The sequence below is a fragment of the Cuculus canorus genome, chromosome 15, assembly GCF_017976375.1.
Source record: "Cuculus canorus isolate bCucCan1 chromosome 15, bCucCan1.pri, whole genome shotgun sequence".
Classification (NCBI taxonomy): Eukaryota; Metazoa; Chordata; class Aves; order Cuculiformes; family Cuculidae; genus Cuculus; species Cuculus canorus.
The window spans coordinates 17,225,940-17,240,221 of NC_071415.1; the positions used below are offsets into that span (position 1 = coordinate 17,225,940).

Sequence of the window (14,282 nt, forward strand, 5' to 3'; positions counted from 1 at the left end):
TGCCTCTCCCGCGCGCTCCGCTCCACAAGTGCCGCGCTCGGCGCTCCGCAGCGCTGCCGGGTGCGGGCACTGCCCGGCGGCGGCCCCGGCGCGGGGCTGTCCGTGGTGCTGAAGGCGAGCGCGCGCTGAGCGGGCGCGCGGCCCCTGACGGAGCCCCTTTATGTTGAGCTCCCGGCGCGGCGCAGCATCCAGCGGCTCGAGCGGCGGCGGCGCGGAGCCGGGGCTGGGAGGCAGGATGCGAGGCGTTATCCGGCTGCTCTTCGGCTACTTGGTGGCGGATCTCCTCACGCTGGTGTGCCGGGCTCAGGAGAAAGCCGGCCAGCAGCTGGGGAGCTTCGTGGTGCTCTCGGGGGGAAACCACTCCAGCCTCGGGGAACAGCCAGACCCCTCGGAGCCGCCCCCCACCCCGGACTTCTGCAGGGGATACTTCGACGTGATGGGGCAGTGGGACCCCCCCTTCAACTGCAGCTCGGGGGAGTTCATCTTCTGCTGCGGCACTTGTGGCTTCAGGTTTTGCTGCAAGTTCAAGAAGACGAGGCTGGATCAAAGCACCTGCACGAACTATGAGACGCCGCTGTGGATGAACACCGGGAAGCCTCCTTCCCGCATCGACGACTCTCTGCACGATCCTACCAGGGATAAAACTAACCTCATCGTCTACATCATCTGTGGGGTCGTGGCAGTCATGGTGCTGGTGGGGATCTTCACCAAATTAGGGCTGGAGAAGGCGCACAGACCGCAGCGGGAGCACATGTCCAGGTAAGGCTCGGTGCAGGCAGCGGGGTGTCCTTCCTCCCTGTCCCCCTCACACCTGTAAAGAGGAGAGAGGAGCCCATGTGTTCAGCTAAACAACAACCCCCCCCCGCCAGGCAGGCTGCATTCCCCTGCAAGGCAACCCAGAGACACCAACTTTGGAAAGCAGAGCTCCTGTGCTTCCCCAAGCCCAGGTTATCACAGTACGTGCATACTGAGGAAGACTAGAAATAATCGTGGAGCCTGCACAGACAGCAGTCCATTTTTATCTGCAGTGCCTGACCTTCTCCCCAACAAGATCCAGCAAGTGTTCCCGGATATACTGTGCATGAATAAGAGAACAAAAAAATTACCCAAACCAGCAACACTGAATTATAGAACACCTGATGGGTTCCCTCTTCCAACTGTTTCGAAGCTTGGAAAATGTTTTTACTTCTCAACAGAATGATGTAAACAAATGTCATCTCACCCTCCCTCTCCAGCTGCAAAACGGTTTTGGCAGGACCTCCCTTACTCCCCCAACCCTTGCAAGTGTGTGAGCTATTTGTAACATTTCTAAGCTGTGAAAATGAGCCAGGGTGGAAGGGAAGAGTAAGACACAAAACCAAAAAGCTACTGGAGAATTTCTTAACATTTTTTTTCGGTTACTGTTGAGAGGTGAAAAAGGCAATATGAAAGTGTCTTGTCTCATCAATATATGTGTGTGTTATTCTCCGTATCCACGGTGTAATGGCTGAGTTCTATCAAAGAGAACCTCCCCCACCTAGAGTCAGGCATGCTGTGCCTACTCCAGATGCTGACTGCCTACTGGTGGATAGGCAGGTGGGCAGCTCAGGACAGAGCCCAATGGCTTTAGCAACGTATTCCAACCCTAGATTGTCACAGCAGTTCAAAATCAAGGCATAACACACTTGTCAAGTTTGCAGTCTGTCTGATTCTTTACGCACATGAAAGTAAAGCAGATGGGAGAGAGGCATTAAAAAACTCAAACAGCTCCATTAAAGGGTCTAAATAGATTGGAGCAGACTGGGCAGCTTCAGTGATGAAATGCAATTATTAATAAAACGATACCTTCTACTGGACATGCAGTGTGGAGAAAGCTTCCTTCTTCTGTCTTGACTGGTAAAGGTGTAGTTCACAATCTTAAAAGCTTAGATGAAGTGTCATCCTTTGAAAGGCAGTCCAAGAGATCAACTTGGCACCTGGAGTCTTATTTTTTATGGAAGTTTCTGCATGACTTTTTGATTAACAGCTTACCCTGAAATGAACAAAGCCACAAAAATACTCCTGTAAATGCATCACTGGCTCACTAGCAATTATTTGCTATTTATAAACTGGCTGATATGGGTATGCTTTTACTACTGAGGAACAAAGCACACTGCAGAAATTTTAGTCAACATTGTGTGTCAGTGATACTTCTGCCAAGATGTTTTCTGTTGGGCATTGTATAGTAATCCTTTAGACATTTTGAATAGTCTCAGTTACTAAACTGAGAAAAACAATACATGGGTCCCAATTTCTTTTTTAAATCTTACTCTTGAACTACAGAGCTTGTTTGAAAAAGAGCTCTCTCTTGCTTCAGCCTTGTTCTGTAGTCCCTCCATGCAGGCACAAAGGCAGGGCTCGGAACACCTACAGAAACCAGGAAAGAGTGAAGTTGTAGCCATCCCTGTTTATATATGGTTTAAATAGGTCCTATTTCTACTAGTAGCAATATTTGCTATCTAAAATACAGGTGTGAAGTATTCTCAAAGGATACTCTGTCTTAGTTTATGGAAATAGAATTATAGGGGATTGGAAAATCATTCTGAAGTCCTTCAGTCATGTATGCATAAAGATTAGGTTTCTGAAGTGGTTCTTAGAAAAGGTCATCCGTTACCCTGATTACTTAACAGCATCCGAGACCTTGTACTTCTCTTGCCACAAAAACGTTCAAGTCAGGATTATACAGAAACTTAGAAAGTCATGATCACATGGAAAAACAGTCACCCACTCAGTACACATAATAGCACGTCATGTTCTGAAAAAGCAGTGCTATGGCTTGTTTTTTTCAAAAAAGAAAAAGTTCTCTTCTCTTAGAGCTGTGGGGTGGGCCTACCATTAGTTTGAAAAGGAATTAGGTTTGTAAATCCCTTCAGCAACCTAAAAATCTGTTCAGCAAGGGAAGAATTGAAATAACCTCTTTGTCCTCAGATGTCTGTTTAACTACAATATCCCATCCTAACTCATTTTACACTTCTAATGTCCTGAAAAAACAGGCTGCAATGCTTAAGAAATAATCTGCTTAAAGAGTTAATAATACCAACAATTAAAATAATTTGTAACTTAAATTAATGTTCCCTTTCTTCTGTAACACAGCACCATAATATCAAAAAAACAAGCCCAGAAAGAACACTTACATTTTTTTCTACACTGAACCTTCTTAATAAGCAGAAGTGTAGTGCACGGTGTGTGTTTGGTAGGCCAGACCAGAAGTACTAAGTGTTACTCCATTTTGGCTGGCAGCAAGAAACACATGGAGGCTGATTTGTCATCTGCTTCCTTAGTTAAGCTTGTCTCCTTTCCCTTTCCCAGCCAATGGCTACACAAAACACTTGAATCTGCTTCATTCCCATGAACAAAGTCACCTACGGAAGGGATGATGCTGCTTATCAAAAAGGACGATGCATAATGCAAACTGATCTTTTTTATGAGGGCCGATTTTTTGTTTAAAACGTGAGCAGAATACTACCGGTGTAAATGATATATTTCCATTTCTGATTCACTAAAAATATTAAAAAATGTGAACAGAGGCCTGCCACAAGGGAAAAGAACACTGACTTATAAGAGGAAGTAAAACTGTGCCCCACATGAATACCTTGCATTATTTCATCTTGCAGTCAGTGGATCTGCTGTTGAAGTAAGCCAGGGGTGTGCCTAGAAGTGGTACAGTGGTAATAAAGGAAACTTCACAGGTTTGGTAAGCTTAGTTTCTATATGCTCGCCTTTCATTACATTTTGTTTACCGCTATTCCAAAACAAACTAAGAACACTCCATTAATTTCACTAAATTTTCCTGAAATACTTGACAATGAATAAGCACTGGGAAAATGTATTTATTTAGTGAAAACAATCCATAGGAAAAAATCTTTGTCGGCAAGTCCTTTTAGGAAAAAACAGTCAAAATTTGTCTTTTTCTAGAGAGCCTGTTATTTCCTTTTGTTTCGAGAAAAAAGGCCAACTGTGGCACTGTTGACATTTTCTTTCTTGCTAGAACACTGCTTTTCAGTAAAACACTTACTGTTGGCATGGAACTGTAAATCTGGAAGATGAAGAGGGAGAGGGGAGTACAGTATTAACTCTACATGGCATATTTCGCTTTAGACATCATATGATGTTTTGTTTATATAATTCTTCTGGTGTCTAAATTTGTTACCTGACATTAAAAGGAGATAAATATTCCTTTCAGCTACAGTGTCCAAGAGCTAAGCAGTAATAGTTGTATCCAAAGAGTATCTCTTCCTTTACCTTCCTGCCTTCTAAGAGAATAAGGGAATAGGATGGGGTAAGTTATTAAATATAGCGAAGGGAATGAATGTGGCAGTATTATGCCTAAAAGGAAACAGAACTGATTTGCCCCCTGAAGCAGACCTAGAAGCTCTGTTCGGCATGTGAGGACAGCACGTTCCGGCTGCTTAGGAACAGCAACGGGACTTCCAGGCTCCAGGAGCTAAAGTGGAGAACCCCCTCTTGAAAATCAGTAGAAAAGGGAAAAGCTTTACTTCTGTTTTATGGAGGATGTTTTCCTGTAAATAGACGCACACCTTTGCATTCTTCCCTAATCCTTGCGGAGAATGTACAAACAAACCAAAACTGAAAGGACAATATTTACAATCATGCTCGTAGGCTATAGCTCGTGGTTTTTTGAAGCACTGCCTCTGACAGTATGTTAGCAGCCTTCCAAACACTGCGAACCATCTGAGCTCTTCTTTCTTCCTTCACAATATGTGCTGAGCTCATGAGCTAAGTCTTTTGTTGATCATTCAAAAGGCCTGTTCCTGGGGCCAAAACCAGTCTGACTTGCCAAAATCATCAATCCTATGTGTGAAATTATTTCCCTTATGGGTTTCAGCGGCAAAATCTGACAAGTGATCTTTCACGATATAACCTGTGTTTCAGCTTCTCCAAGCTTATACCCAGAAGGGAAGTGCCTGGCTCCACATGCTTTATAAAACCCCAAAATAGTATTACATATCCAAAAAGAGAAATCTTATAGGAAGAGAAATGCTGAAGTTTTGTGATACCTGAGTAGTTCTGGGCCATGAACTCCTACACAGGTAACACTCCTCCACTTCTGTAATACTGCAATCAATTTCAGTACACAGGACCTTATGCTATCAGTACATGATTAGGAGGTTATCTTGTACTTTGCATTTCCTTAAAAACTCATTGCGTATAGCAAAGGTGTAGATAAAGACCAGCTACATATAGACAATTTTACAATGGGACCCACTCTAACCTTCAGACAAAGAATAACATCCGTATGACAATATTCAGGGGAGACAAATGCATGAAGGTATAACAGTGGAATTTTTCTAAGTAAAACGTCTGTTCAAGGATTCTGTTACATACTGGCACACAAATTTCCCCTTATCCATTTTATTGGGCAAATCCCTAAAAGAACAAAATGCAGGTACAGCATTTCCTTTGTACTTCAGTGACACAAGCTGCTACACATTTTTAACTCTCCCTGACATCAGTGGCAGATAAGGACAAGCTCTTTGTTATATGAGCTATTCTGCCCTGAGAAAATTGCACAACTTTGGCTAACACAGTAAATAATAGGTGCTGTGTGTTTAAAAATAGAACTTGACAGTGAGCAGCTCCTTTTCTCTTAATATAGTGAGAGTTAGACAGCTAATTCCTTAGAACCCCTATGGAAAAAGCCACCCTAAAATGGCAGAAAACCTAGTTGGTATTTCCACAGACAGGCAGCAGGTAACCTACCATCATACGAGGTGTTATTTAGAGTGTACAGTGAACAGCATTTACCGTCAGATTAAGAGTAATGAGGAAAGCATTTCTGAAAATTTGCTCTCACAAAGTTGGAAAATACTAATTCATGTATTATGAGATCTTACAGATTTAACCCCCACATTAAAGTTAGAAGCTTTCATTTGCTTTTCTTCCCTTCGCAGACATGTGTCCACCTTCCTCTGCAATTAGGATTAATATCGATGTTAATAATTTCCATTGTATGGAGATATATGTCCATGAGTTGACTAGACATTAGTTGTTTCAGTATTTTAAACTATGTTTTGCACTATAATCCTTTCCTTTTGTATCATTTTCTACATACCTTTGTGAGATCTCTTCTGCTGAATTTTTATTATTCTGCTATATAGGCCAGCTCTGATATTTCTGCTGTATAAGCATTGCTTCAAATGGGAGCATTGCCCTGATACCATTAATCACTTGGTTACTGTCTTCTGACCTTTCACAGTTACAACAGAGTATTTGGTAACGTGTTGACTGTAACTATAACTAATGTTTTCATAACATAATGCTAGCCCTACACACCGTGAAACATCAGTATCCTTCAGCTGTGTACCAAAGCAATGTTTCTGTAATCTGAAAACAAGATCCAGCTCAGGATTCCTCTCTGCCTGTAACTTAAATGAAGTTACTTTTTAATATTTAAAAGTACAGTGCTTCTTGATCAAGAAATCATCATGTCACACAAGTACAGCGGAGGAGCTAGACGGCACTTGCCAGGGCTTTCACCAGTGAATGTGCTTATTTTTATTTATTTATTAGTGTATAAACTAGTCTCGATGCAGTATCTGGGACACTGTATATAATTTTGCAGAAAATTAAACTAAACTGGGCACGGTGCCCAGAAAATACATCCATTCCCTTAAAAAAAAATAGCTCAAGGGGCCTAAAAATTGAAACTAGTAAAACAAAAAGGATGCAAATAATGGTCAAGTGATGCATTGACCTGAATAGAAAAGACTTGCATTGAACCCTGAAGACACCAGTAACGCACCCCAGAGCTTTCCTTTGCCTGAGGCAACAGCTTCAGCAGGTGTGTCAATTCTTCTGCAGGCACAGCAGTCCAGCAGGCAGCTATATGGCACCTGCCTAAGGGCTAATCCTCCTCCTACAAGAGTCAATGGTAAAACTCCATAGCCCAGACTCGCAATCGGAGGTAGGTGTTGCCATGCTGAGAGTCTCAGAGCCTGAAACTTAGTCAGCCACTAACTCTGACTCCACAAGGCTGACAGAGGTGTGTGTGCTTTTCTGTACGCCTAAGAATGGACTTACTCTCAGCACTGAAAACAGTCCTTGGGAACCACACCAGAGCGGGAGGAATCCGTCTCTCCTTCAGATATAGTTACTGCCTGCTGCTCTGCAGACAAAGTCCACAACCAGCAGCAGGTTGAGCCTGGCCTAACTCTTTTGCCTTCTCCCTCTTTGCTAGCACAAAGCTTTCATATCTCTGCTGGTTTCAAAGCAGCAAGGAGTGTTCCTGTGCAAGCTTTGCTCCATCTTAATGACTAGGACACTCACAGAAGTTAGAAAAGACGTTTTTCATCTCCCCTTCTGGATGAGAAAAGCTTAAACCCCTCATCATGAAGAGCACTAAGCCAACTGGATTTCTACATGAAAATCATGTGATCACTTTAGTGGCATTTTTGAAGGAAAATGCCCATGGCCACTGTGTTGTGTGGTGCTCTGTGAAGAGGCATAGGTGAGAATTCACTTTGACAGGCCCCGCTGGTAATCTACGTGTGAAGATAACTAGTTTGTGAAATATATAGACAGGGCGAGCTGCTGAGATGCTCAGCTTAACCAAGACAGCAGTGCTATCGAGCGCAGTTATATGTTAATGGCCAAACTCTGCAAGTCTCAACAAGCTGAAATGATGTTCCTGCAAAGCCGAGACAGCTAAAGAGCTGAATGCGTTTCTGCGTATTACTGCTCGCCCACTAAGGCAACCCAGAAAGAGCCTCAGGTGCAAAGCCTCACAATGAATCGGATTCCCCGATTCTGCAGTGAACGGGGTTGGTTTCTCCAGCAGACGTTCTGCATCTCAGACTAAAAGAAACTTGGAATGCATTGGTAACACCTCACAGATTTTGCAACAGGTTCATTTTGATTTTGTTTGGTTTTCAGGGCTCTTGCTGATGTCATGCGACCTCAAGGTCCTTGTACAACAGATCACATGGAAAGAGATCTCAACATTGTAGTACATGTACAACATTATGAAAATATGGAGACAAGACCTCCTCCAAATAATTTACGTAAGTCGCATTATAATTATCAATATCTGGAACATTGACACTGAAATAATCATTATGAAATGAAATATTGACGGATGTCAAATGAGGATCAACAGTACATGGGTTCTTGCAAATTAGAAACACTCCTTATTTCCGAATTAGAAATATTTAGGATTTCCTAGTGCAAATAGTAAAAAATGAAGAGAAAGCCATTTTGAATAGAAAAATTGGTTATGTTTATTTTTCATTAGTTGTCTTGGTTGACTAATATTGGATTTGTATCTTTGCCTCCTACCTGGTGGTTTTGTTCAACTCATCAAGCTATGCCTCATTCTACATTATGTTATATCAAAATACAAGTAGTTAAGATTACAGCAAGACTTAGCAAGATGTTTCATAGGGCTGGAACATCCAATGAGAAAGCGGTCTCATTAGGCTGTCATATCATCTCCACTAGTAAAATAGATATCTTCGTGGAGAGCACAAAGTTGTGTGTGGTTTTCACTTCCTTGTTCTGTTTTTTTTTTTTCTCTCTAAGGGAAAGCTGAGAGAAAGAGTATTATTTTAAGTTTTAAATAGTATTTTTATTCTCTATCTGCTATTACATGTTTGTATCATTGAAGGCAAGGAAAAAGTGCGCCTTGGAGCTTCAGAGGAAATATGGTTCTGATGTCATAGGCAACTTATTTTTCAATCTTACATTAGTACAGATCTTTCTCATGCTCAGATGCATTTTCCTTTTGTGATGAAGAGTTCCACTGCTATTTTAGTTGGCATATATATTTATGTATTTTGTATTTGTTGAGATCTTAAATATCTAAGTATACATACGTAGAAATCATACATAATGTATTTACAAATGCAAGTTCAAAGTATTTCTAGAAGAAAAGGGTATAATTCAGGAAGGTTTATATTGTTATGCAGTGGATGGCTTTATTCTGTGCTGTAGATCAATGTAAATATGCATTTTACTTCTACTGCATTGGTATTTGGATTTTGAAACATTTAAGGTATATGCACTAGTCTTTTCGTTATCTTTTTGTAACTATAGAAAGCAAAAAATTGGCTTATATTTGGACAAAGAATGAGTTATTTAGACTGCATGGTGCAGTTATTGTGAGATTTTACTGCTTTCTTTAGGAGAAAGGGTGTAAAAACAGTGGGAGAAAGGGCAGATTCATACGCTGCAGGCACTCCTGATACTTGTTTTGTGGTAGAGGCTGACTGTGATTTCTTATGCGCATGGTTACAGAGTAATAGGAGAGAATTAAAGCTCTGACCTCTAATAAAGATACCACATATAGTGAAGTGTGACATCTAATCTATCTGCACTGCTCTCCAGCAAAGTGTTTCCACCTGGGCCTGTGCAGTTCTACACTGCAGAGGGGAAAGTTTTTTCATACTGCAGCATCACATCCCTAAGTGTATAAAACCACACTATTTCTGGAGGGGAACTTATGCTTCTCTCTCAGTCAAAGATGCTCCATCCCCCTGGGACTGAGATAGTGAACTTTTGAAGGTTTAAGGAGGATAGGAATAAGCACTGTATCTATCTTTGCTTGATTAGCTCTTTGCTCATCTCTGATCCTCCCTTTAACCATGTTTTCAAGAATAAAGCTGCCAAATGCTAATGGAGTTACGGTACAATCCTTGTTTTCTCTCACGTGTAAAATGTTTATTCAGAATCCCAGTTAATGAAGGAGCCAGAAAGTAGAGAGATTCTTACTGCATTGATTGTATCTAGGTTTTCATCATCACCACACTGAGATATTTTGCTTAAAGCTCTTCATATACTACAATATACAACATAACACAGCAGGTCTTTAAACTCATTGTTTCCTGTACTTGAATTCAGACTTAAGCCTTGCTTGCAAAAACTCCTGCATATAAATGCAACTTAGAGCCACATAATTACTGCATCGAGTAAGTAAAAAGTCCCAACCGTTTAATAGTACTCGATGATCTTGGCTTGCAATGACCCCAGACACCCGTACCACCTCTGTCTCAGAATTTGGCCCTTGGTCACAGATGGAAGAATTATATGTGCACCACTGCAACTTAGCATACAGAAGCACTACTGCTCCTCTGGAGCTCTCTTCACCTACTGGGCCGCGAACAGGGGCAGCTCAGGGATACCCGCTGCAGACGGGAACACCAGAAGCAAGCAGCTGCAATGGTAACTGTTCCAGTCTTTAATCAACTTTATGGATTAAGTCAATAATTCTAGATTGTTCAATGCAGAACTTCAAATGGGGAAATTACTCAAGCCATTCCATAACCCATATTACATACAGATACTTCATAGCAAGTAGATCATTACTCTATATTTGTTTCCATTATATTCCCTCATAAACTCACCTAGACATGACTAAATGACCTAATAGAATTAGCCAGACCATCATGAATTATTAAAGTCTGCTGAGAGCATGTGCATTTATGGTGCAGGAAAAATCTTTGTAAAGAAAAATTATTAAGACAGATTTTTTAAGTCTATTATCTTAGCAACAGTGAACTTTTACAGTGGAGTTCTGAAAAACTACAAGAGCGGATATTACTTACAGAATCTTTGGCAGTGCAGCATTATCTACTACTAGTACTGGAAAAGTGTGAGACTGTTTCTGAGTAGTTTTACAAGCAAATAAGCCAGAGTGAATTACAGTTTTCATAGAAATGCAGTTTCAGATCTTTAGTTATACGAGAAAATGAAATTTTTAGCATCAGACTGCTTTGATGTGTATTTTTTAATTTTTCTTTTCTACATTACCACTTTCTGTCTAGAAGCCATCTCAAAATGAGACTTAAAAATTTAAGACTGACATACTTTTTACATTGGTCCATAGATATGAAGAGGGCAGAAGGAATTTCTTAGGCATTATGTACCCTTTCACAGTGTGTCTTTCAGAATACTCAAGACAAAGTATTGAAGGCCAAACATTATTAAAAATGTTCTGATTTGAATCTTCATTTGCTCCTTCTGCCCTCTTGAAAACATTTTGCTTATGCTGCTAAGCCATCCGAAGGTGTTTTATGAAGGGAAGCTCTGTCAAAATGACAAACTCGGCACTATTTCTGACACTGAAAATGAGTGTGGTTTTGTTTCTGGATTGTTTGTTATCAGAGGACAAAGGTTTTCTACGTTTCCTACAGCTAGCAGAGCTCTTTGCCAAAACTAGCCGTCCAATAGAAGGCCAAGGATTGTCTTGCTGTTTATTCAGTTTCTCGTCCTTTCCTTTTTGATATTCAGACAAGAACAGCCAAATTGGAGGTTCTGGAAAAACACAAGTTTGCTGGGGTTTTTTTTGCCTATGTGAATCCAGACAACCTAGATGCTTTTCAGTAAAAGCTATTTTGTCCCTAATGGTTGTTAAACAAGCAGCAGATATCTACCAAGAATCACAGCATCCAAGCTTTACAACATGGAATGTTAACTAGAATAAAATTAAAGAAAGGGGGACATTTAAAAGTAATGTTAAAAACATAAAAGCAAAACGTCCTGCAGAATTTGAGTTATTTTATTCTTCTCTGACCTTCATGAACCTCAAGAAAGCAGCAGCACTCAATGTTTTCTTATTTTCTTTTTGGCTTGGGTTTTTTATTTTCTTTCTACTTATTGTGTTAGAAGTAAGCAACTTTTTTTGAACTTGTTGAGATTATAACACTGGTGCTGTGGGAGTTAGGAGGCTCTGTAGCTACATCCACATTTCTGAAATGTGATTACTGCTATTATTTCTAATTCATAATCTACAAGAGCAGAATGAAACATTAAGTCAGTGCTATCCATAGCCTCTTTTCCTAATGATCAGTAAAAGCTCCGTTACTCTCTCCTCAATAACTGTGAGCCTTGCACTAGTACATTCAGAGCATTTATGCAGACTCCCAAGATAAAGGTGACTTTAGAGGGAAATCAAACTCCAGTTTATGGAGGTTTTAAGATGAAGAATGCTAGCTTTTAGTTAGCTTGACACACATGGATTATTTCTTCATTTTGAATTTAATGTTAAAAAAAAGAAGTGAATTGTAAACACAGCACTCGAGAAGGAAATGCTGCACTGTATCAAATGGCCAATTTTAATACTGGCCACGGATTTGCAGCACATGTGATTAAAATGAGTCTTTCTCTTAAATATATGCAAGGGAATAATGTGTTTGGTTCTGCACTTGATTGTCAGTTGTCCTGGATATTTACTGACTACAAAAGCTAATGCTGAAAACAAAGCTAAGACATTTCTGTGACTGGTGCCTTATGATAAGTTAACTTCTGTTATTCCTTTGTTTCTGTGTTAAGACAGTAAGCATTCAAACAGGAGGGTATTTTTTGAAGTCCTTGCATATTAGAATAAGCGTTCCGTATTGCATATTCCTATGCTTTCCCCCATTTCTGTAATTAGAAGCTCAGCCTCTGTTTTCTAGCGAGAGAAACTGTCACTACTTTGACACTGAAAACACAGTTAGAATTTGCAAGATGTTTTTGCACTCCCTTTCATCTCTAGTGAATATGGGGTTTGTCGTTGTCATTGAACACAGTGATCTTTGACAAACTAATTATTTTTATGTTTGACATACATAAACATGATTAGATCAGATGACTAATTGTATCACGTTGCCCAAATGTATTTCCTACTGTTGCTCATTGGAAATAGGCATACAGTCATAGTAAGACACTTTATTAAAGAGAAGGACTATTCTTTGAAGTGCAAAGCTCTTGAAATATATAAAACATGGCAACTAATTTACTTACACAGTAACAATGAATTGCATAATGCTGAAGAATAGCCATTGGGAATGTGCAGTTATTACTCCAACCATGCGCTCCTGACAGGGGCCTTTCAGCTCTACCAAAAACCCTGTTCAGGCTGCAAAATCCAAAGGACTGAGCAATCTATGTTTGGCCTCACTGGTATCTAGATTGTTTCATTACAGTAAAATGTTTTTTTTAAGGCCTGGCTACATGCACAGGTCGAGCCCCGAGGATCCGGACTACGTTCGCCATAAGCTTTACGTGGTTGTTCACCCCCACACTTCGAGGACCAAAGCACAGTCAGAAGAGCTGAGCTGTACGGACAGGGCTGCAGCCATGGTGTGCGAGGGGAAAGTTGGACAATGCTAATAAGTTTTCAGCTAAGAAAAAGTTCTAGCACAGTGACAGAAAGAGAAGTGAAGAAGTACTGCTGATGGAGTGCTCCGAGACAGTGACAAATGAGGGAGACTAAAGTGGCTTAATTGGAAGATGTATTTGTTTCACAAGAAACTACAGCGCTATGACAGAGGCAAAGGGCCTGGAGTCAGTGCGCGCTGGGAATTTGTTTCACTGCCAGTATTCAAACCCCCGGTTTACTGGGGTTTCCAGGATCTCTTCAGGAAGCACCTTAACACTATTTCAAAAATCTGGTAATTTAGACTAAAATCCTGAGCTAAAAGCTAGTAGACTCACGATAACCCTGGGAGAGGGCTGCTTATTGCATTTTCATCGTAATACACAACAAGGAGGACAAATTCCACATCTAAATCATATGCTTTAGGAAACTGATCACCCAAGAATAGGCCCCGCTACCATCACCAGCCACGTCAGAACGAACAGTGTGTTTTTAAAATACCATTTCTCTTTGAGGTGAAAAGCTGCAAGGTGCTTTGTCATCGCTATCTTGAGACTACTTTTTAAACCACTTTAAATTAATTTCCAGATACTGACTTACTGTCGAATTACGCTACCAGTACAACTTCAAAGCATTAGCAAATTGGTGTCAGAATTTTTGTTAATATAATCATAGTTAGAGCAATACATTCCAGAGCTCTAAAGCTTCCGTGCTGGAAACAAAATTTCCCATATAAACTAAGAGTCAGAAGATCCATTTCTCTTGCAACTCAGTCATCACTGTAAGAGTGATGCTTAATCAATTCTGAATGTGTGCTTAGCCTCACAATCATTAATATAAAAATGTTTCCAATTTACATTCAGATTTTAATGTGGATGCATGATGCTCACATATGAGAAGATGCTATGAAACTTCTTGAAACACCAATAAGTATTTCCAAGGAAGTTAATTACAACCTGAGAATGAGAGCTTCCGAGTTCATTTAGAAAAGACAAAAAGTAAAGGAAATGAAATACCTCAACTGTCATTGACTGTCATACGTTTAATCAATTAATTTTTTTTAGAAAAGAGGATGACTTTGAAAACATTAATGGGTATCAGACACAATACCTTTTATTAATAACTACACCTGTCTTCACCAAGTGTAATATGCCAGAACTCGAGCAATGCT

The 14,282-nt window shown here is 40.4% G+C and overlaps 1 protein-coding gene across 1 annotated transcript in view; it reads left to right on the plus strand.

The window, feature by feature from the left end:
• The window catches only part of SHISA9 (shisa family member 9), a 175,709-nt gene continuing 161,427 nt past the window's right edge, over nucleotides 1-14,282 (plus strand). The window contains exons 1-2 of the mRNA XM_009560323.2: nucleotides 1-759; nucleotides 7,912-8,039. Of these exons, the coding sequence (XP_009558618.2) occupies nucleotides 161-759; nucleotides 7,912-8,039 (727 nt within the window). The 5' untranslated portion in view covers nucleotides 1-160. The remainder of the gene's footprint in view (nucleotides 760-7,911; nucleotides 8,040-14,282) is intronic.